The sequence below is a fragment of the Oncorhynchus keta genome, chromosome 14, assembly GCF_023373465.1.
Source record: "Oncorhynchus keta strain PuntledgeMale-10-30-2019 chromosome 14, Oket_V2, whole genome shotgun sequence".
Taxonomy (NCBI): Eukaryota; Metazoa; Chordata; class Actinopteri; order Salmoniformes; family Salmonidae; genus Oncorhynchus; species Oncorhynchus keta.
Genome location: NC_068434.1, coordinates 4,305,964 through 4,329,369, shown reverse-complemented (window position 1 = coordinate 4,329,369; position 23,406 = coordinate 4,305,964). Strand labels below are relative to the sequence as shown.

At 43.4% G+C, this 23,406-nt stretch overlaps 1 protein-coding gene across 5 annotated transcripts in view; it reads right to left on the bottom strand.

The window, feature by feature from the left end:
- Positions 1-23,406, bottom strand: part of LOC118381357 (follistatin-A) — a 111,235-nt gene that overhangs the window by 45,846 nt on the left and 41,983 nt on the right. For all 5 annotated transcript variants that reach the window (XM_052460847.1, XM_052460844.1, XM_052460843.1 and 2 more), the window contains exons 2-4: positions 22,387-22,578; positions 21,937-22,155; positions 21,153-21,377 (exon numbers count right to left, since the gene is read on the bottom strand). In XM_052460847.1, coding sequence (XP_052316807.1) covers positions 21,153-21,377; positions 21,937-22,155; positions 22,387-22,516 — 574 coding nt within the window. In that variant the 5' untranslated portion in view covers positions 22,517-22,578. The remainder of the gene's footprint in view (positions 1-21,152; positions 21,378-21,936; positions 22,156-22,386; positions 22,579-23,406) is intronic.

The following is a 23,406-nucleotide window of genomic DNA, read 5'->3' as shown; positions in this document are numbered from 1 at the left end:
GTGGACACAAAAAGTAGTGGAATGTTGGCAGAGTGGACACAAAAAGGAATGTTGGCAGAGTGGACACAAAAAGAATGTTGGTGGACAGGAATGTTGGCAGAGTGGACACAAAAAGTAGAATGGAATGTTGGAATGTTGGCAGTGGACACAAAAAGTAGTGGAATGTTGGCAGAGTGGACACAAAAGTAGTGGAATGTTGGCAGAGTGGACACAAAAAGTAGTGGAATGTTGGCAGTAGTGGAGAGTGGACACAAAAGTAGTGGAATGTTGGCAAAAAGTAGTGGAATGTTGGCAGAGTGGACAAAAATGTTGGCAGTGGACACAAAAAGTAGTGGAATGTTGGCAGAGTGGACACAAAAAGAAGTGGAATGTTGACAGAGTGGACACAAAAAGAAGTGGAATGTTGACAGAGTGGACACAAAAAGTAGTGGAATGTTGGCAGAGTGGACACAAAAAGTAGTGGAATGTTGGCAGAGTGGACACAAAAAGTAGTGGAATGTTGGCAGAGTGGACACAAAAAGTAGTGGAATGTTGGCAGAGTGGACACAAAAAGTAGTGGAATGTTGGCAGAGTGGACACAAAAAGTAGTGGAATGTTGGCAGAGTGGACACAAAAAGTAGTGGAATGTTGGCAGAGTGGACACAAAAGTGGAATGTTGGCAAACACAAAAAGTAGTGGAATGTTGGCAGAGTGGACACAAAAAGTAGTGGAATGTTGGCAGAGTGGACACAAAAAGTAGTGGAATGTTGGCAGAGTGGACACAAAAAGTAGTGGAATGTTGGCAGAGTGGACACAAAAAGTAGTGGAATGTTGGCAGAGTGGACACAAAAAAAAAAGTGGAATGTTGGCAGAGTGGACACAAAAAAGTAGTGGAATGTTGGCAGAGTGGACACAAAAGTAGTGGAATGTTGGCAGAGTGGACACAAAAAGTAGTGGAATGTTGGCAGAGTGGACACAAAAAGTAGTGGAATGTTGGCAGAGTGGACACAAAAAGTAGTGGAATGTTGGCAGAGTGGACACAAAAAGTAGTGGAATGTTGGCAGAGTGGACACAAAAGTAGTGGAATGTTGGCAGAGTGGACACAAAAAGTAGTGGAATGTTGGCAGAGTGGACACAAAAAGTAGTGGAATGTTGGCAGACACAAAAAGTAGTGGACACAAAAAGTAGTGGAATGTTGGCAGAGTGGACACAAAAAGTAGTGGAATGTTGGCAGAGTGGACACAAAAAGTAAAATGTTGGCAGTGGAATAGTGGAATGTTGGCAGAGTGGACACAAAAAGTGGAATGTTGGAAGTGGACACAAAAAAGTGGGAATGTTGGCAGTGGACACAAAAGTGGAATGTTGGAATGGACACAAAAAGTTGGAATGTTGGCAGTGGACACAAAAAGTAGTGGAATGTTGGCAGAGTGGACACAAAAAGTAGTGGAATGTTGGCAGAGTGGACACAAAAAGTAGTGGAATGTTGGCAGAGTGGACACAAAAAGTAGTGGAATGTTGGCAGAGTGGACACAAAAAGTAGTGGAATGTTGGCAGAGTGGACACAAAATGTTGGCAGAGTGGACACAAAAAGTGGAATGTTGGCAGAGTGGACACAAAAAGTAGTGGAATGTTGGCAGAGTGGACACAAAAGTAGTGGAATGTTGGCAGAGTGGACACAAAAAGTAGTGGAATGTTGGCAGAGTGGACACAAAAAGTAGTGGAATGTTGGCAGAGTGGACACAAAAAGTAGTGGAATGTTGGCAGAGTGGACACAAAAAAAAAAGTAGTGGAATGTTGGCAGGGACACAAAAGTAGTGGAATGTTGGCAGAGTGGACAGTGGAATGTTGGCAGAGTGGACACAAAAAGTAGTGGAATGTTGGCAGAGTGGACACAAAAAGAATGTTGGCAGAGTGGACACAAAAAGTAGTGGAATGTTGGCAGAGTGGACACAAAAGAGTACACAAAAAGTAGTGGAATGTTGGCAGAGTGGACACAAAAAGTAGTGGAATGTTGGCAGAGTGGACACAAAAAGTAGTGGAATGTTGGCAGAGTGGACACAAAAAGTAGTGGAATGTTGGCAGAGTGGACACAAAAAGTAGTGGAATGTTGGCAGAGTGGACACAAAAAGTAGTGGAATGTTGGCAGAGTGGACACAAAAAGTAGTGGAATGTTGGCAGAGTGGACACAAAAAGGAGTGGAATGTTGGCAGAGTGGACACAAAAAGTAGTGGAATGTTGGCAGAGTGGACACAAAAGTAGTGGAATGTTGGCAGAGTGGACACAAAAAGTAGTGGAATGTTGGCAGAGTGGACACAAAAAGTAGTGGAATGTTGGCAGAGTGGACACAAAAAGTAGTGGAATGTTGGCAGAGTGGACACAAAAAGTAGTGGAATGTTGGCAGAGTGGACACAAAAAGTAGTGGAATGTTGGCAGAGTGGACACAAAAAGTAGTGGAATGTTGGCAGAGTGGACACAAAAAGTAGTGGAATGTTGGCAGAGTGGACACAAAAAGTAGTGGAATGTTGGACACAAAAGTGGACACAAAAAAGTAGTGGAATGTTGGCAGAGTGGACACAAAAAAAATGTAGTGGAATGTTGGCAGAGTGGACACAAAAGTAGTGGAATGTGGACACAAAAAAAGTAGTGGAATGTTGGCAGAGTGGACACAAAAAGTAGTGGAATGTTGGCAGAGTGGACACAAAAAGTGGAATGTTGGCAAAAAAAGTAGTGGAATGTTGGCAGAGTGGACACAAAAAGTAGTGGAATGTTGGCAGAGTGGACACATGAAGTAGTGGAATGTTGGCAGAGTGGACACAAAAAGTAGTGGAATGTTGGCAGAGTGGACACAAAAAGTAGTGGAATGTTGGCAGAGTGGACACAAAAAGTAGTGGAATGTTGGCAGAGTGGACACAAAAATGTAGTGGAATGTTGGCAGAGTGGACACAAAAAGTAGTGGAATGTTGGCAGAGTGGACACAAAAAGTAGTGGAATGTTGGCAGAGTGGACACAAAAAGTAGTGGAATGTTGGCAGAGTGGACACAAAAAGTAGTGGAATGTTGGCAGAGTGGACACAAAAAGTAGTGGAATGTTGGCAGTGGACACAAAAAGTGGAATAGGACACAAAACAAAAAGTAGTGGAATGTTGGCAGAGTGGACACAAAAAGTAGTGGAATGTTGGCAGAGTGGACACAAAAAGTAGTGGAATGTTGGCAGAGTGGACACAAAAAGTAGTGGAATGTTGGCAGAGTGGACACAAAAGTAGTGGAATGTTGGCAGAGTGGACACAAAAAATGTTGTAGTGGAATGTTGGCAGAGTGGACACAAAAGTAGTGGAATGTTGGCAGTGGACACAAAAAGTAGTGGAATGTTGGCAGAGTGGACACAAAAAGTAGTGGAATGTTGGCAGAGTGGACACAAAAGTAAATGTTGGCAGTGGAATAGTGGAATGTTGGCAGAGTGGACACAAAAAATGTTGGCAGAGTGGACACACAAAAAGTAGTGGAATGTTGGCAGAGTGGACACAAAAAGTAGTGGAATGTTGGCAGAGTGGACACAAAAAGTAGTGGAATGTTGGCAGAGTGGACACAAAAAGTAGTGGAATGTTGGCAGAGTGGACGTGGAAAAGTAGTGGAATGTTGGCAGAGTGGACACAAAAAGTAGTGGAATGTTGGCAGAGTGGACACAAAAAGTAGTGGAATGTTGGCAGAGTGGACACAAAAAGTACTGGAATGTTGGCAGAGTGGACACAAAAAGTAGTGGAATGTTGGCAGAGTGGACACAAAACAGTAGTGGAATGTTGGCAGAGTGGACACAAAAAGTAGTGGAATGTTGGCAGAGTGGACACAAAAAGTAGTGGAATGTTGGCAGAGTGGACACAAAAACAAGTGGAATGTTGGCAGAGTGGACACAAAAAGTAGTGGAATGTTGGCAGAGTGGACACAAAAAGTGGAATGTGGAATGTTGGCAGTGGAATGTGGACACAAAAAAGTAGTGGAATGTTGGCAGAGTGGACACAAAACTAGTGGAATGTTGGCAGTGGACACAAATGTTGGCAGTGGACACAAAATGTAGTGGAATGTTGGCAGAGTGGACACAAAAAGTAGTGGAATGTTGGCAGTGGACACAAAAAGTGGACACAAAAAGTAGTGGAATGTTGGCAGAGTGGACACAAAAAGTAGTGGAATGTTGGCAGAGTGGACACAAAAAGTAGTGGAATGTTGGCAGAGTGGACACAAAAAGTAGTGGAATGTTGGAATGGAATGTTGGCAGAGTGGACACAAAAAGTAGTGGAATGTTGGCAGAGTGGACACAAAAAGTAGTGGAATGTTGGCAGAGTGGACACAAAAAGTGGAATGTGGAATGTTGGCAGAGTGGACACAAAAAGTAGTGGAATGTTGGCAGAGTGGACACAAAAGTAGTGGAATGTTGGCAGAGTGGACACAAAAAGTAGTGGAATGTTGGCAGAGTGGACACAAAAAGTAGTGGAATGTTGGCAGAGTGGACACAAAAAGTAGTGGAATGTTGGCAGAGTGGACACAAAAAGTAGTGGAATGTTGGCAGAGTGGACACAAAAAGTAGTGGAATGTTGGCAGAGTGGACACAAAAAGTAGTGGAATGTTGGCAGAGTGGACACAAAAAGTAGTGGAATGTTGGCAGAGTGGACACAAAAAGTAGTGGAAAGTGTTGGCAGAGTGGACACAAAAAGTAATGTTGGCAGAGTGGACACAAAAAGTGTGGAATGTTGGCAGAGTGGACACAAAAGTAGTGGAATGTTGGCAGAGTGGACACAAAAAGTAGTGGAATGTTGGCAGAGTGGACACAAAAAGTAGTGGAATGTTGGCAGAGTGGACACAAAAAGTAGTGGAATGTTGGCAGAGTGGACACAAAAAGTAGTGGAATGTTGGCAGAGTGGACACAAAAAGTAGTGGAATGTTGGCAGAGTGGACACAAAAAGTAGTGGAATGTTGGCAGAGTGGACACAAAAAGTAGTGGAATGTTGGCAGAGTGGACACAAAAAGTGGAATAGTGGAAATGTTGGCAGAGTGGACACAAAAGTAGTGGAATGTTGGCAGAGTGGACACAAAAAGTAGTGGAATGTTGGCAGAGTGGACACAAAAGTAGTGGAATGTTGGCAGAGTGGACACAAAAAGTAGTGGAATGTTGGACACAAAAGAGTGGAATGTTGGCACAAAAAAGTAGTGGAATGTTGGCAGAGTGGACACAAAAAGTAGTGGAATGTTTGGCAGAGTGGACAGTAGTGGAATGTTGGCAGAGTGGACACAAAAAGTAGTGGAATGTTGGCAGAGTGGACACAAAAAGTAGTGGAATGTTGGCAGAGTGGACACAAAAAGTAGTGGAATGTTGGCAGAGTGGACACAAAAAGTAGTGGAATGTTGGCAGTGGACACAAAAAGTAGTGGAATGTTGGCAGAGTGGACACAAAAAGTAGTGGAATGTTGGCAGAGTGGACACAAAAAGTAGTGGAATGTTGGCAGAGTGGACACAAAAAGTAGTGGAATGTTGGCAGAGTGGACACAAAAAGTAGTGGAATGTTGGCAGAGTGGACACAAAAAGTAGTGGAATGTTGTGGACACAAAAAGTGGGAATGTTGGCAGAAAAGTGGAATGTTGGCAAACACAAAAGTAATGGAATGTTGGCAGAGTGGACACAAAAAGTAGTGGAATGTTGGCAGAGTGGACACAAAAAGTAGTGGAATGTTGGCAGAGTGGACACAAAAGTAGTGGAATGTTGGCAGAGTGGACACAAAAAGTAGTGGAATGTTGGCAGAGTGGACACAAAAAGTAGTGGAATGTTGGCAGAGTGGACACAAAAAGTAGTGGAATGTTGGCAGAGTGGACACAAAAAGTAGTGGAATGTTGGCAGTGGACACAAAAAGTAGTGGAATGTTGGCAGAGTGGACACAAAAAGTAGTGGAATGTTGGCAGAGTGGACACAAAAAGTAGTGGAATGTTGGCAGAGTGGACACAAAAGTAGTGGAATGTTGGCAGAGTGGACACAAAAAGTAGTGGAATGTTGGCAGAGTGGACACAAAAAGTAGTGGAATGTTGGCAGAGTGGACACAAAAAGTAGTGGAATGTTGGCACAAAAAAGTAGTGGAATGTTGGCAGTGGACACAAAAAGTGGACACAAAAAGTAGTGGAATGTTGGCAGAGTGGACACAAAAGTAGTGGAATGTTGGCAGAGTGGACACAAAAAGTAGTGGAATGTTGGCAGAGTGGACACAAAAAGTAGTGGAATGTTGGCAGAGTGGACACAAAAGTAGTGGAATGTTGGCAGAGTGGACACAAAAAGTAGTGGAATGTTGGCAGAGTGGACACAAAAAGTAGTGGAATGTTGGCAGGCAAAAAGTAGTGGAATGTTGGCAGAGTGGACAAAAAAGTAGTGGAATGTTGGCAGAGTGGACACAAAAAGTAGTGGAATGTTGGCAGAGTGGACACAAAAAGTAGTGGAATGTTGGCAGAGTGGACACAAAAAGTAGTGGAATGTTGGCAGAGTGGACACAAAAAAGTAGTGGAATGTTGGCAGAGTGGACACAAAAAGTAGTGGAATGTTGGCAGAGTGGACACAAAAAGTAGTGGAATGTTGTTGGACAGAAAAGTGGACACAAAAAGTAGTGGAATGTTGGCAGAGTGGACACAAAAGTAGTGGAATGTTGGCAGAGTGGACACAAAAAGTAGTGGAATGTTGGCAGAGTGGACACAAAAAGTAGTGGAATGTTGGCAGAGTGGACACAAAAGTAGTGGAATGTTGGCAGAGTGGACACAAAAAGTGGAATGTTGGCAGGGACATGTTGGAATGTTGGCAGTGGACACAAAAAGTGGACACAAAAAGTGGAATGTTGGCAGAGTGGACACAAAAAGTAGTGGAATGTTGGCAGAGTGGACACAAAAAGTAGTGGAATGTTGGCAGAGTGGACACAAAAGTGGAATGTTGGCAAGTGGACACAAAAAGTAGTGGAATGTTGGCAGAGTGGACACAAAAAGTAGTGGAATGTTGGCAGAGTGGACACAAAAAGTAGTGGAATGTTGGCAGAGTGGACACAAAAGTAGTGGAATGTTGGCAGAGTGGACACAAAAAGTAGTGGAATGTTGGCAGAGTGGACACAAAAAGTAGTGGAATGTTGGCAGAGTGGACACAAAAATGTAGTGGAATGTTGGCAGAGTGGACACAAAAAGTAGTGGAATGTTGGCAGAGTGGACACAAAAGTAGTGGAATGTTGGCAGAGTGGACACAAAAAGTAATGGAATGTTGGCAGAGTGGACACAAAAAGTAGTGGAATGTTGGCAGAGTGGACACAAAAAGTAGTGGAATGTTGGAGTGGACACAAAAACTAGTGGAATGTTGGCACAAAAAAGTAGTGGAATGTTGGCAGAGTGGACACAAAAAGTAGTGGAATGTTGGCAGAGTGGACACAAAAAGTAGTGGAATGTTGGCAGAGTGGACACAAAAAGTAGTGGAATGTTGGCAGAGTGGACACAAAAGTAGTGGAATGTTGGCAGAGTGGACACAAAAAAGTAGTGGAATGTTGGCAGAGTGGACACAAAAGTAGTGGAATGTTGGCAGAGTGGACACAAAAAGTAGTGGAATGTTGGCAGAGTGGACATAGTGGAATGTTGGCAGAGTGGACACAAAAGTAGTGGAATGTTGGCAGAGTGGACACAAAAAGTAGTGGAATGTTGGCAGAGTGGACACAAAAAGTAGTGGAATGTTGGCAGAGTGGACACAAAAGAGTAGTGGAATGTTGGCAGACACAAAAAGTGGAATGTTGGCACAAAAAGTAGTGGAATGTTGGCAGAGTGGACACAAAAAGTAGTGGAATGTTGGCAGAGTGGACACAAAAAGTAGTGGAATGTTGGCAGAGTGGACACAAAAGTAGTGGAATGTTGGCAGAGTGGACACAAAAGTAGTGGAATGTTGGCAGAGTGGACACAAAAAACGTAGTGGAATGTTGGCAGAGTGGACACAAAAAGTAGTGGAATGTTGGCAGTGGACACAAAAGTGGACACACAAAAGTAGTGGAATGTTGGCAGAGTGGACACAAAAAGTAGTGGAATGTTGGCAGAGTGGACACAAAAAGTAGTGGAATGTTGGCAGAGTGGACACAAAAAGGCAGAGTGACACAAAAAGTAGTGGAATGTTGGCAGAGTGGACACAAAAAGTAGTGGAATGTTGGCAGACACAAAAAGTAGTGGACACAAAAAGTAGTGGAATGTTGCCAGAGTGGACACAAAAAGTAGTGGAATGTTGGCAGAGTGGACACAAAAAGTAGTGGAATGTTGGCAGAGTGGACACAAAAAGTACTGGAATGTTGGCAGAGTGGACACAAAAAGTAGTGGAATGTTGGCAGAGTGGACACAAAAAGTAGTGGAATGTTGGCAGTGGACACAAAAAGTAGTGGAATGTTGGCAGAGTGGACACAAAAAGTAGTGGAATGTTGGCAGAGTGGACACAAAAAGTAGTGGAATGTTGGCAGAGTGGACACAAAAAGTAGTGGAATGTTGGCAGAGTGGACACAAAAAGTACTGGAATGTTGGCAGAGTGGACACAAAAAGTAGTGGAATGTTGGCAGAGTGGACACAAAAGTAGTGGAATGTTGGCAGAGTGGACACAAAAAGTGGAGTGGAATTGGCAGAGTGGACACAAAAAGTAGTGGAATGTTGGCAGAGTGGACACAAAAAGTAGTGGAATGTTGGCAGAGTGGACACAAAAAGTAGTGGAATGTTGGCAGAGTGGACACAAAAAAGTAGTGGAATGTTGGCAGAGTGGACACAAAAGTAGTGGAATGTTGGCAGAGTGGACACAAAAAGTAATGTGGAATGTTGGCAGAGTGGACACAAAAAGTAGTGGAATGTTGGCAGAGTGGACACAAAAGTAGTGGAATGTTGGCAGAGTGGACACAAAAAGTAGTGGAATGTTGGCAGAGTGGACACAAAAAGTAGTGGAATGTTGGCAGAGTGGACACAAAAAGTAGGGAATGTTGGCACACAAAAGTAGTGGAATGTTGGCAGAGTGGACACAAAAAGTAGTGGAATGTTGGCAGAGTGGACACAAAAAAGTAGTGGAATGTTGGCAGAGTGGACACAAAAAGTAGTGGAATGTTGGCAGAGTGGACACAAAAAGTAGTGGAATGTTGGCAGTGGAGTGGACACAAAAAGTAGTGGAATGTTGGCAGTGGACACAAAAAGTAGTGGAATGTTGGCACAAAAAAGTAGTGGAATGTTGGCAGAGTGGACACAAAAAGTAGTGGAATGTTGGCAGAGTGGACACAAAAGTGGGACACAAAAAGTAGTGGAATGTTGGCAGAGTGGACACAAAAAGTAGTGGAATGTTGGCAGAGTGGACACAAAAAGTAGTGGAATGTTGGCAGAGTGGACACAAAAAGTAGTGGAATGTTGGCACAAAAAGTAGTGGAATGTTGGCAGAGTGGACACAAAAGTAGTGGAATGTTGGCAGAGTGGACACAAAAAGTAGTGGAATGTTGGCAGAGTGGACACAAAAGTGGAATGTTGGCAGTGGAAAAAAGTAGTTGTTGCAGAGTGGACACAAAAAGTAGTGGAATGTTGGCAGAGTGGACACAAAAAGTAGTGGAATGTTGGCAGACACAAAAGTGGAATGTTGGCACAAAAAGTAGTGGAATGTTGGCAGAGTGGACACAAAAAGTAGTGGAATGTTGGCAGAGTGGACACAAAAAGTAGTGGAATGTTGGCAGAGTGGACACAAAAAGAGTGGAATGTTGGCAAAAAGGAAAAAAAGTAGTGGAATGTTGGCAGAGTGGACACAAAAAGTAGTGGAATGTTGGCAGAGTGGACACAAAAAGTAGTGGAATGTTGGCAGAGTGGACACAAAAAGTAGTGGAATGTTGGCAGAGTGGACACAAAAAGTGGAATGTTGGCAGAGTGGACACAAAAAGTAGTGGAATGTTGGCAGAGTGGACACAAAAAGTAGTGGAATGTTGGCAGAGTGGACACAAAAAGTAGTGGAATGTTGGCAGAGTGGACACAAAAAGTAGTGGAATGTTGGCAGAGTGGACACAAAAGTAGTGGAATGTTGGCAGAGTGGACACAAAAAGTAGTGGAATGTTGGCAGAGTGGACACAAAAAGTAGTGGAATGTTGGCACAAAAAAGTAGTGGAATGTTGGCAGAGTGGACACAAAAAGTAGTGGAATGTTGGCAGAGTGGACACAAAAAGTAGTGGAATGTTGGCAGAGTGGACACAAAAAGTAGTGGAATGTTGGCAGAGTGGACACAAAAAGTAGTGGAATGTTGGCAGAGTGGACACAAAAGTAGTGGAATGTTGAATGGACACAAAAGTAGTGGAATGTGGACACAAAAAGTAGTGGAATGTTGGCAGAAAAAGTGTGGAATGTTGGCAAACACAAAAGTAGTGGAATGTTGGCAGAGTGGACACAAAAAGTGGAATGTTGGCAGAGTGGACACAAAAAGTAGTGGAATGTTGGCAGAGTGGACACAAAAAGGAATGTTGGCAGTGGAAAAAAGTAGTGGAATGTTGGCAGAGTGGACAAAAAGTGGAATGTTGGCAGAGTGGACAAAAAAGTAGTGGAATGTTGGCAGAGTGGACACAAAAAGTAGTGGAATGTTGGCAGAGTGGACACAAAAAGTAGTGGAATGTTGGAATGTTGGAATGTTGGCAGTGGACACAAAAAGTAGTGGAATGTTGGCAGAGTGGACACAAAAAGTGGAATGTTGGCAGTGGAATGTTGGGCAGAGTGGACACAAAAAGTAGTGGAATGTTGGCAGAGTGGACACAAAAAGTAGTGGAATGTTGGCAGAGTGGACACAAAAGTAAATGTTGGCAGTGGAACAAAAGTTGGAATGTTGTGGACACAAAAAGTAGTGGAATGTTGGCAGAGTGGACACATGAAGTATTGGAATGTTGGCAGAGTGGACACAAAAAGTAGTGGAATGTTGGCAGAGTGGACACAAAAAGTAGTGGAATGTTGGCAGAGTGGACACAAGAAGTAGTGGAATGTTGGCAGAGTGGACACAAAAAGTAGTGGAATGTTGGCAGAGTGGACACAAAAAGTAGTGGAATGTTGGCAGAGTGGACACAAAAAGTAGTGGAATGTTGGCAGAGTGGACACAAAAAGTAGTGGAATGTTGGCAGAGTGGACACAAAAGTGGAATGTTGGCACAAAAAAGTAGTGGAATGTTGGCAGTGGAATGTTGGCAGAGTGGACACAAAAGTAGTGGAATGTTGGCAGAGTGGACACAAAAAGTAGTGGAATGTTGGCAGTTGTGGACACAAAAAGTAGTGGAATGTTGGCAGAGTGGACACAAAAAGTAGTGGAATGTTGGCAGAGTGGACACAAAAGTAGTGGAATGTTGGAATGGACACAAAAGTTGGAATGTTGGCAGAGTGGACACAAAAAGTAGTGGAATGTTGGCAGAGTGGACACAAAAAGTAGTGGAATGTTGGCAGAGTGGACACAAAAAGTAGTGGAATGTTGGCAGAGTGGACACAAAAAGTAGTGGAATGTTGCAGTGGAATGTTGGCAGGAATGTGGACACAAAAAAAGTAGTGGAATGTTGGCAGAGTGGACACAAAAAGTGGAATGTTGGAATGGACACAAAAACTAGTGGAATGTTGGCAGAGTGGACACAAAAAGTAGTGGAATGTTGGCAGAGTGGACACAAAAAGTAGTGGAATGTTGGCAGAGTGGACACAAAGTGGAATGTTGGCAGTGGAACAAAAGTTGGAATGTTGGCAGTGGACACAAAAAGTAGTGGAATGTTGGTGGAATGTTGGCAGAGTGGACACAAAAAGTAGTGGCAGAGTGGAATGTTGGCACAAAAAGTAGTGGAATGTTGGCAGAGTGGACACAAAAGTAGTGGAATGTTGGCAGAGTGGACACAAAAAGTAGTGGAATGTTGGCAGAGTGGACACAAAAAGTAGTGGAATGTTGGCAGAGTGGACACAAAAGTAGTGGAATGTTGGCAGAGTGGACACAAAAATGTTGGCAGAGTGGACACAAAAAGTAGTGGAATGTTGGCAGAGTGGACACAAAAAGTAGTGGAATGTTGGCAGAGTGGACACAAAAAGTAGTGGAATGTTGGCAGAGTGGACACAAAAAGTAGTGGAATGTTGGCAGAGTGGACACAAAAAGTAGTGGAATGTTGGCAGAGTGGACACATAAAGTAGTGGAATGTTGGCAGAGTGGACACAAAAAGTAGTGGAATGTTGGCGTAGTGGAATGTTGGCAGGGTGGACACAAAGTAGTGGAATGTTGGCAGAGTGGACACAAAAAGTAGTGGAATGTTGGCAGAGTGGACACAAAAAGTAGTGGAATGTTGGCAGAGTGGACACAAAAGTAGTGGAATGTTGGCACACAAAAAGAGTGGAATGTTGGCAGAGTGGACACAAAAAGTAGTGGAATGTTGGCAGAGTGGACACAAAAAGTAGTGGAATGTTGGCAGAGTGGACACAAAAAGTAGTGGAATGTTGGCAGAGTGGACACAAAAAGTAGTGGAATGTTGGCAGAGTGGACACAAAAAGTAGTGGAATGTTGGCAGAGTGGACACAAAAAGTAGTGGAATGTTGGCAGAGTGGACACAAAAAGTAGTGGAATGTTGGCAGAGTGGACACAAAAGTAGTGGAATGTTGGCAGAACAAAAAGTAGTGGAATGTTGTTGGACACAAAAAGTAGTGGAATGTTGGCAAACACAAAAAGTAGTGGAATGTTGGCAGAGTGGACACAAAAAGTAGTGGAATGTTGGCAGAGTGGACACAAAAAGTAGTGGAATGTTGGCAGAGTGGACACAAAAAGTAGTGGAATGTTGGCAGAGTGGACACAAAAAAGTAGTGGAATGTTGGCAGAGTGGACACAAAAGTAGTGGAATGTTGGCAGAATGTGGACACAAAAAAGTAGTGGAATGTTGGCAGAGTGGACACAAAAAGTAGTGGAATGTTGGCAGAGTGGACACAAAAAGTAGTGGAATGTTGGCAGAGTGGACACAAAAAGTAGTGGAATGTTGGCAGAGTGGACACAAAAGTAGTGGAATGTTGGTGGACAGAATGTTGGACACAAAAAGTAGTGGAATGTTGGCAGAGTGGACACAAAAAGTAGTGGAATGTTGGCAGAGTGGACACAAAAAAAGTAGTGGAATGTTGGCAGAGTGGACACAAAAGTAGTGGAATGTTGGCAGAGTGGACACAAAAAGTAGTGGAATGTTGGCAGAGTGGACACAAAAAGTAGTGGAATGTTGGCAAACACAAAAAGTAGTGGAATGTTGGCAGAGTGGACACAAAAAGTAGTGGAATGTTGGCAGTGGACACAAAAAGTAGTGGAATGTTGGCACACAAAAAAGTAGTGGAATGTTGGCAGAGTGGACACAAAAAGTAGTGGAATGTTGGCAGAGTGGACACAAAAAGTAGTGGAATGTTGGCAGTGGACACAAAAAGTAGTGGAATGTTGGCAGAGTGGACACAAAAAGTAGTGGAATGTTGGCAGAGTGGACACAAAAGTAGTGGAATGTTGGCAGAGTGGACACAAAAATGTTGGCAGTGGACACAAAAGTGTTTGGCAGAGTGGACACAAAAAGTAGTGGAATGTTGGCAGAGTGGACACAAAAAGTAGTGGAATGTTGGCAGAGTGGACACAAAAAGTAGTGGAATGTTGGCAGAGTGGACACAAAAAGTAGTGGAATGTTGGCAGAGTGGACACAAAAATGTTGGCAGTGGAACAAAAAGTAGTGGAATGTTGAGTGGACACAAAAAGTAGTGGAATGTTGGCAGAGTGGACACAAAAAGTAGTGGAATGTTGGCAGAGTGGACACAAAAGTAGTGGAATGTTGGCATGGACACAAAAAGTAGTGGAATGTTGGCAGAGTGGACACAAAAAGTTGGCAGTGGAATGTTGGAATGTTGGCAGAGTGGACACAAAAGTAGTGGAATGTTGGCAGAGTGGACACAAAAAGTAGTGGAATGTTGGCAGAGTGGACACAAAAAGTGTGGAATGTTGGCAGAGTGGACACAAAAAGTAGTGGAATGTTGGCAGAGTGGACACAAAAAGTAGTGGAATGTTGGCAGAGTGGACACAAAAAGTAGTGGAATGTTGGCAGAGTGGACACAAAAAGTAGTGGAATGTTGGCAGACACAAAAAGTAGTGGAATGTTGGCACAAAAAGTAGTGGAATGTTGGCAGAGTGGACACAAAAAGTAGTGGAATGTTGGCAGAGTGGACACAAAAAGTAGTGGAATGTTGGCAGAGTGGACACAAAACAAAAAAGTAGTGGAATGTTGGCAGAGTGGACACAAAAAGTAGTGGAATGTTGGCAGAGTGGACACAAAAAGTGGAATGTTGGAAGTGGACACAAAAGTAGTGGAATGTTGGCAGAGTGGACACAAAAAGTAAGGAATAGTGGAATGTTGGAATGTTGGCAGAGTGGACACAAAAAGTAGTGGAATGTTGGCAGAGTGGACACAAAAAGTAGTGGAATGTTGGCAGAGTGGACACAAAAAGTAGTGGAATGTTGGCAGAGTGGACACAAAAAGTGGAATGTTGGCAGGGACACAAAAAGTAGTGGAATGTTGGCAGAGTGGACACAAAAAGTAGTGGAATGTTGGCAGAGTGGACACAAAAGTAGTGGAATGTTGGCAGAGTGGACACAAAAGTAGTGGAATGTTGGCAGAGTGGACACAAAAGTAGTGGAATGTTGGCAGAGTGGACACAAAAAGTAGTGGAATGTTGGCAGAGTGGACACAAAAGTAGTGGAATGTTGGCAGAGTGGACACAAAAAGTAGTGGAATGTTGGCAGAGTGGACACAAAAAGTAGTGGAATGTTGGCAGAGTGGACACAAAAAAGTAGTGGAATGTTGGCAGAGTGGACACAAAAGTAGTGGAATGTTGGCAGAGTGGACACAAAAGTAGTGGAATGTTGGCAGAGTGGACACAAAAGTAGTGGAATGTTGGTGGAATGTTGGCAGTGGACACAAAAAGTAGTGGAATGTTGGCAGAGTGGACACAAAAAGTAGTGGAATGTTGGCAGAGTGGACACAAAAAGTAGTGGAATGTTGGCAGAGTGGACACAAAAAGTAGTGGAATGTTGGCAGAGTGGACACAAAAATGTAGTGGAATGTTGGCAGAGTGGACACAAAAAGTAGTGGAATGTTGGCAGAGTGGACACAAAAAGTAGTGGAATGTTGGCAGAGTGGACACAAAAAGTAGTGGAATGTTGGCAGAGTGGACACAAAAAGTAGTGGAATGTTGGCAGAGTGGACACAAAAGTAGTGGAATGTTGGCAGAGTGGACACAAAAAGTAGTGGAATGTTGGCAGAGTGGACACAAAAAGTAGTGGAATGTTGGCAGAGTGGACACAAAAAGTAGTGGAATGTTGGCAGAGTGGACACAAAAAGTAGTGGAATGTTGGCAGAGTGGACACAAAAAGTAATGTGGAATGTTGGAATGTTGGCAGAGTGGACACAAAAAGTAGTGGAATGTTGGCAGAGTGGACACAAAAAGTAGTGGAATGTTGGCAGAGTGGACACAAAAAGTAGTGGAATGTTGGCAGAGTGGACACAAAAAGTAGTGGAATGTTGGAAGTGGACACAAAAGTAGTGGAATGTTGGCAGAGTGGACACAAAAAGTAGTGGAATGTTGGCAGAGTGGACACAAAAGTAGTGGAATGTTGGCAGAGTGGACACAAAAAGTAGTGGAATGTTGGCAGAGTGGACACAAAAAGTAGTGGAATGTTGGCAGAGTGGACACAAAAAGTAGTGGAATGTTGGCAGAGTGGACACAAAAGTAGTGGAATGTTGGCAGAGTGGACACAAAAAGTAGTGGAATGTTGGCAGAGTGGACACAAAAAGTAGTGGAATGTTGGCAGAGTGGACACAAAAGTAGTGGAATGTTGGACAGAAAAGTAGTGGACAGAAAAAGTAGTGGAATGTTGGCAGAAAAAAGTAGTGGAATGTTGACACAAAAAGTAGTGGAATGTTGGCAGAGTGGACACAAAAAGTAGTGGAATGTTGGCAGAGTGGACACAAAAAGTAGTGGAATGTTGGCAGAGTGGACACAAAAGTAGTGGAATGTTGGCAGAGTGGACACAAAAAGTAGTGGAATGTTGGCAGAGTGGACACAAAAGTAGTGGAATGTTGGCAGAGTGGACACAAAAGTGGAGTAGTGGAATGTTGGCAGAGTGGACACAAAAAGTAGTGGAATGTTGGCAGAGTGGACAAAAAAAGTAGTGGAATGTTGGCAGAGTGGACACAAAAAGTAGTGGAATGTTGGCAGAAAAAGTGGGACACAAAAAGTAGTGGAATGTTGGCAGAGTGGACACAAAAGTAGTGGAATGTTGGCAGAGTGGACACAAAAAAGTAGTGGAATGTTGGCAGAGTGGACACAAAAAGTAGTGGAATGTTGGCAGAGTGGACACAAAAAGTAGTGGAATGTTGGCAGAGTGGACACAAAAGTAGTGGAATGTTGGCAGAGTGGACACAAAAAGTAGTGGAATGTTGGCAGAGTGGACACAAAAAGTAGTGGAATGTTGGCAGAGTGGACACAAAAGTAGTGGAATGTTGGCAGAGTGGACACAAAAAGTAGTGGAATGTTGGCAGAGTGGACACAAAAGTAGTGGAATGTTGGACACAAAAGTAGTGGAATGTGGGACACAAAAAGTAGTGGAATGTTGGCAGAGTGGACACAAAAAGTACAAAAGTGGACACAAAAAGTGGAATGTTGGCAGAGTGGACACAAAAGTAGTGGAATGTTGGCAGAGTGGACACAAAAAGTAGTGGAATGTTGGCAGAGTGGACACAAAAAGTAGTGGAATGTTGGCAGAGTGGACACAAAAAGTAGTGGAATGTTGGCAGAGTGGAAAGAAAGTAGTGGAATGTTGGCAGAGTGGACACAAAAAGTAGTGGAATGTTGGCAGAGTGGACACAAGAAGTAATGGAATGTTGGCAAAGTGGACACAAAACGTACTGGAATGTTGGCAGAGTGGACACAAAAAGTAGTGGAATGTTGGCAGAGTGGACACAAAAAGTAGTGGAATGTTGACAGAGTGGACACAAAAAGGAGTGGAGACAAAAAGTAGTGGAATGTTGGCAGAGTGGACACAAAAAGTAGTGGAATGTTGGCAGAGTGGACACAAGAAGTAATGGAATGTTGGCAGAGTGGACACAAAAAGTAGTGGAATGTTGGCAGAGTGGACACAAAAAGTAGTGGAATGTTGGCAGAGTGGACACAAAAAGTAGTGGAATGTTGGCAGAGTGGACACAAAAAGTAGTGGAATGTTGGCAGAACAAAAAAAAAGGAATGTTGGCACAAAAAAGTAGTGGAATGTTGGCAGAGTGGACACAAAAAGTAGTGGAATGTTGGCAGAGTGGACACAAAAAGTAGTGGAATGTTGGCAGAGTGGACACAAAAAGTAGTGGAATGTTGGCAGAGTGGACACAAAAAGTAGTGGAATGTTGGCAGAGTGGACACAAAAAGTAGTGGAATGTTGGCAGAGTGGACACAAAAAGTAGTGGAATGTTGGCAGAGTGGACACAAAAAGTAGTGGAATGTTGGCAGTGGAATGTGGAATGTTGGCAGAGTGGACACAAAAAAAAATAGTGGAATGTTGGCAGAGTGGACACAAAAAGTAGTGGAATGTTGGCAGAGTGGACACAAAAAGTAGTGGAATGTTGGCAGAGTGGACACAAAAAAAAAGTAGTGGAATGTTGGCAGAGTGGACACAAAAATGTAGTGGAATGTTGGAATGTTGGCAGAGTGGACACAAAAAAAAGTGGAGTGGAATAGTGGAATGGCAGAGTGGACACAAAAAGTAGTGGAATGTTGGCAGAGTGGACACAAAAAGTAGTGGAATGTTGGCAGAGTGGACACAAAAAGTAGTGGAATGTTGGCAGAGTGGACACAAAAAGTAGTGGAATGTTGGCGTAGTGGAATGTTGGCAGAGTGGACACAAAAAGTAGTGGAATGTTGGCAGAGTGGACACAAAAAGTAGTGGAATGTTGGCAGAGTGGACACAAAAAGTAGTGGAATGTTGGCAGAGTGGACACAAAAAGTAGTGGAATGTTGGCAGAGTGGACACAAAAAGTAGTGGAATGTTGGCAGAGTGGACACAAAAAGTAGTGGAATGTTGGCAGAGTGGACACAAAAAGTAGTGGAATGTTGGCAGAGTGGACACAAAAAGTAGTGGAATGTTGGCAGAGTGGACACAAAAAGTAGTGGAATGTTGGCAGTGGAAAAAGTAGTGGAATGTTGGCAGAGTGGACACAAAAGTAGTGGAATGTTGGCAGAGTGGACACAAAAGTAGTGGAATGTTGGCAGAGTGGACACAAAAAGTAGTGGAATGTTGGCAGAGTGGACACAAAAAGTAGTGGAATGTTGGCAGAGTGGACACAAAAAGGAATAGTGGAATGTTGTTGGCAGAGTGGACACAAAAAGTAGTGGAATGTTGGCAGAGTGGACACAAAAAGTAGTGGAATGTTGGCAGAGTGGACACAAAAGTAGTGGAATGTTGGCAGAGTGGACACAAAAAGTAGTGGAATGTTGGCAGAGTGGACACAAAAAGTAGTGGAATGTTGGCAGAGTGGACACAAGAAGTAGTGGAATGTTGGCAGAGTGGACACAAAAAGTAGTGGAATGTTGGCAGAGTGGACACAAAAAGTAGTGGAATGTTGGCAGAGTGGACACAAAAAGTAGTGGAATGTTGGCAGAGTGGAAAGAAAGTAGTGGAATGTTGGCAGAGTGGACACAAAAAGTAGTGGAATGTTGGCAGAGTGGACACAAAAAGTACTGGAATGTTGGCAGAGTGGACACAAAAAGTCCTGGAATGGTGTCAGAGAGAAGCAGCCTATGAGGTTCAGCCTAAATTCAGACAATATTGTTTAAGATCACTGTATTTGTCCAATTATACACATGGTATAAAGTACATTTGACAGAAAGACCCCTGACCACCTACCTCTAGATCTCTGTGGAAAACACTTCAAACACAGAGCAATCAGAACAACCAATAAATATCAGGATTGGGCTGTCTCTGTAAAGTTAGTGTTTAGAGGTTTGGACAGGTTTAAGCCATATGGTTAAGTGTCTAGGGGGTAGTGTCTAGGGGGTAGAATCTAGGGTACAGAGTCTAGGGGATTGTGTCTAAAGGGAATTGTGTATAGGGTAGTGTCTAGGTGGTAGTGGCCAGGGGGTAGTGTCCAGGGGGTAGTGTCCAGGGGACTGTGTCTTGGGGACTGTGTCTTGGGGACTGTGTCTTGGGGACCGTGTCTATAGGGTAAGTGTCCAGGGGTTAGTGTCTTGGGGTTAGTGTCTATGGCAGGGGTGGGAAACTCCTTAGCAAACACACCTGATTAATCAAATTGCATTCTAAACTGAAAATCATGATTAGGTGTAGCTAGTTTTAAGTTCCTCGGCATCACAGACAAACTGAATTGGTCCACTCACACTGACAGCGTCGTGAAGAAGGTGCAGCAGCGCCTATTCAACCTCAGGAGGCTGAAGAAATTCGGCTTGTCACCAAAAGCACTCACAAACTTCTACAGATGCACAATCGAGAGCATCCTGGCGGGCTGTATCACCGCCTGGTACGGCAACTGCTCCGCCCTCAACCGTAAGGCTCTCCAGAGGGTAGTGAGGACTGCACAACGCATCACCGGGGGCAAACTACCTGCCCTCCAGGACACCTACACCACCCGTTGTTACAGGAAGGCCATAAAGATCATCAAGGACATCAACCACCCGAACCACTGCCTGTTCACCCCGCTATCATCCAGAAGGCGAGGTCAGTACAGGTGCATCAAAGCTGGGACCGAGAGACTGAAAAACAGCTTCTATCTCAAGGCCATCAGACTGTTAAACAGCCACCACTAACAGTGAGTGGCTGCTGCCAACACACTGTCATTGACACTGACCCAACTCCAGCCATTTTAATAATGGGAATTGATGGGAATTATGTAAATATATCACTAGCCACTTTAAACAATGCTACCTTATATAATGTTACTTACCCTACATTATTCATCTCATATGCATATGTATATACTGTACTCTACATCATCGACTGCATCCTTATGTAACACATGTATCACTAGCCACTTTAACTATGCCACTTTGTTTACTTTGTCTACACACTCATCTCATATGTATATACTGTACTCGATACCATCTACTGTATGCTGCTCTGTACCATCACTCATTCATATATCCTTATGTACATATTCCTTATCCCCTTACACTGTATAAGACAGTAGTTTTGGAATTGTTAGTTAGATTACTTGTTGGTTATCACTGCATTGTCGGAACTAGAAGCACAAGCATTTGCTACACTCGCATTTAACATCTGCTAACCATGTGTATGTGACAAATAAAATTTGATTTGATTTGATTTGATGATTTTTGATTTGAGGTGATTGGAGTCAGATGTGTTAGCTGGGCAAAAGTGTGACACCAATCAGACCCTCGAGGACTGGAATTGCCCACCCCTGGTCCAGGGGGTAGTGTCTAGGGGTAGGGGCGAGGGGGTTGTTTTTGGACAGACCCACTATACTGTCTCCTGTAAGTAAGCATTTCACTGTAAGGTCTACTACACCTGTTGTATTCAGCATTTCACTGTAAGGTCTACTACACCTGTTGTATTCAGCATTTCACTGTAAGGTCTACTACACCTGTTGTATTCAGCATTTCACTGTAAGGTCTACTACACCTGTTGTATTCAGCATTTCACTGTAAGGTCTACTACACCTGTTGTATTCGGGGCACACAACAAATATACTTTGATTTGATGTTTAGGCCTACTGACCGATGTTCTCAGGAGACAATACTGACCGATGTTCTCAGGAGACAATACTGACCGATGTTCCCAGGAGACAATACTGACCGATGTTCCCAGGAGACAATTGACCGATGTTCCCAGGAGACAATACTGACCGATGTTCCCAGGAGACAATACTGACCAATGTTCTCAGGAGACAATACTGACTGATATTCCCAGGAGACAATATTGACTGATGTTCCCAGGAGACAATATTGACTGATATTCCCAGGAGACAATACTGACTGATATTCCCAGGAGACAATACTGACTGATGTTCCCAGGAGACAATATTGACTGATATTCCCAGGAGACAATACTGACTGATATTCCCAGGAGACAATACTGACTGATGTTCCCAGGAGACAATACTTACTGATGCATTTCCCCTGATATGCTACTCCTATGGATGTGCCCAGGAGACATGTGGCCCTCCTCAGATGGCATGCACTGGCATAGATGATCCCGTCGTTGCCACACAGGAACTGATCCGGTGACCTCTGTTCAGGGCAGATCCGATTACACATCACACAATATGCGTTATTTGTCTGGTCCACGACGCACGTGGAGCTTCCTGGGCATAAAACGTCACGGCAGGTCTCTGTCAGAACAAGAAGTTGTAAAATGAATGCAATGCTTAATATCTGCAGAGTTAGAAACTAACCATATCTATACTCAGATGTCTAATTAGACACCTGCTGTGAATCAACTAGGGTTGCCTAGTGGTTAGAGCCGTTGGACTAGTAAATCGCAAAGGTTTCAAGTTCGAATCCCCGAGCTGACAAGGTGTAATGCTGACAAGCATTTCGCTACACTCGCATTAACATCTGCTAACCATGTGTATGTGACAAATAAAATTTGATTAGATTTAAATCTGTCGTTCTGCCCCCTGAACAAGGCAGAGCAACCCATCCCCTGAACAACTCAATATTCCGAGGCCGTCATTGAAAATAAGAATTTGTTCTTAACTGACCTGCCTAGTAAAACACTATTCATACACAGCAATGGAGCGTGTTTTACGTACTTATGTCCGGATCCAATTTTGGAATGCGCCGTGTTTGATTGTCCTTTATCCAACACCAGAATTAATCCAATTGATTGTTCTATATGAATAATACGGCTGTGTTCTCTTTTACGCATCGGACTGCTGGTTTACTTACTCTTGCATTTGCCCTGGTACTGGACTTCCAGGTCCAGATGAACTTTACATTTGGATTTCAGCAACGCGCACTCGTCTTTGTATGTCTTTCCATCCGATCCGCAGACAGGTCCTTTCCAAGTGACATTGGAGCAGTCTGGCGCGCAGACGCAGCGCGGTTTGCTTCTCCTGTTAATCTTGCATCTCTTTCCGGGTCCACAGTCCACGTTGTCGCACGTTTCTGGAGTGGAATAAATGTCGATGTTCTTCAATTATATTAAATAAATGGAGAACAGCCATTGCTAAGATGCAATTAGGTTTATTAACGAGAAAATGTGTCTAATTTAGTTTCACTTACATTTAAACGAAGTTAAACATTATTTCATCGGACATGCTTTCACTCTAAAACGACGATGTGAAATATTATTATTAGCCATATGATGTGAGCGATATTATATAAACACCCCTGTACCTTTGCAGGGTATGCAGTTGGGGGCTCCGCCGTTAAAGATCATCCACCGGAACAAGGTGCTGTTGGGTACATCCTCCTCGGTCCATGACGTTCCCAGTCTTCCGCTTCTACAGCATTCCTCTCGGCTCATCCCCGGTACGTAGAGCACCTGACACCTCCCGTTCTTCCCCTGCTGTAACCAGCAGTTACCAGCTGGAAACAAACACGAATTAGCCCAGTCTTTTTAAAGTCTGAAGCCATGCCGCTTACTGACTAACCTGATCCAGACGCAACACGTCAGTCACACTCTCGCTCTCTCAGTTGTTTTCCCTCCAATATCATGCAACAGTTTTAACACTTTCTTATTCAGTGATCAATACATGTTCAACACTGACCGCTGGCCAGTAGGATACAGCATTGAAGAAAATACTGACCTTTAACTGAGATGTTCTATTGATTTTTATAGATAGTGTTGAGTTCTCCATGTTCACAGAGCAAACAGTTGAACAATCTTGTTCTATTGCCTATCACATAATGTCACAGTCATCGAATGTCTTCCTCTTGGCCTCGTGCAGAACATAACTGTATTCTTGAAATGCTTGATTTATCAACGCTCGAACAGTAAAAAAAAAAAACATGATCTTTACGAATACAGTAGTTGTATACACTTTTCTCACCGGTCTCACAACACCCGTGAGACACTTCGATCATAGCAGTATTTATAAAGAATAGCTACCATAACAAGACTTGGCCAAAATACACATAACGACACTAATAGGTGACAAGTGATTTAGAACTTCTTTTTTTTTTAAAGGATTGCACTTAAATCGCAGGCTACGTTGTTGATATTTATGTCGATGTCAGAAAAGGGACCGTTTCTGTTGTATGAGGTCAACTATATGTGTCCTTATCAGCACCAACTGTATTTGATTCTTATCAATGTAACAAATGCTAAAAAAATAAATAAAAAAATCTCCGTATGGCAAACATGTCGTAAATCCTGTCCTTGCAGATATACAAGTAAAGGTTTGGCGATATGTT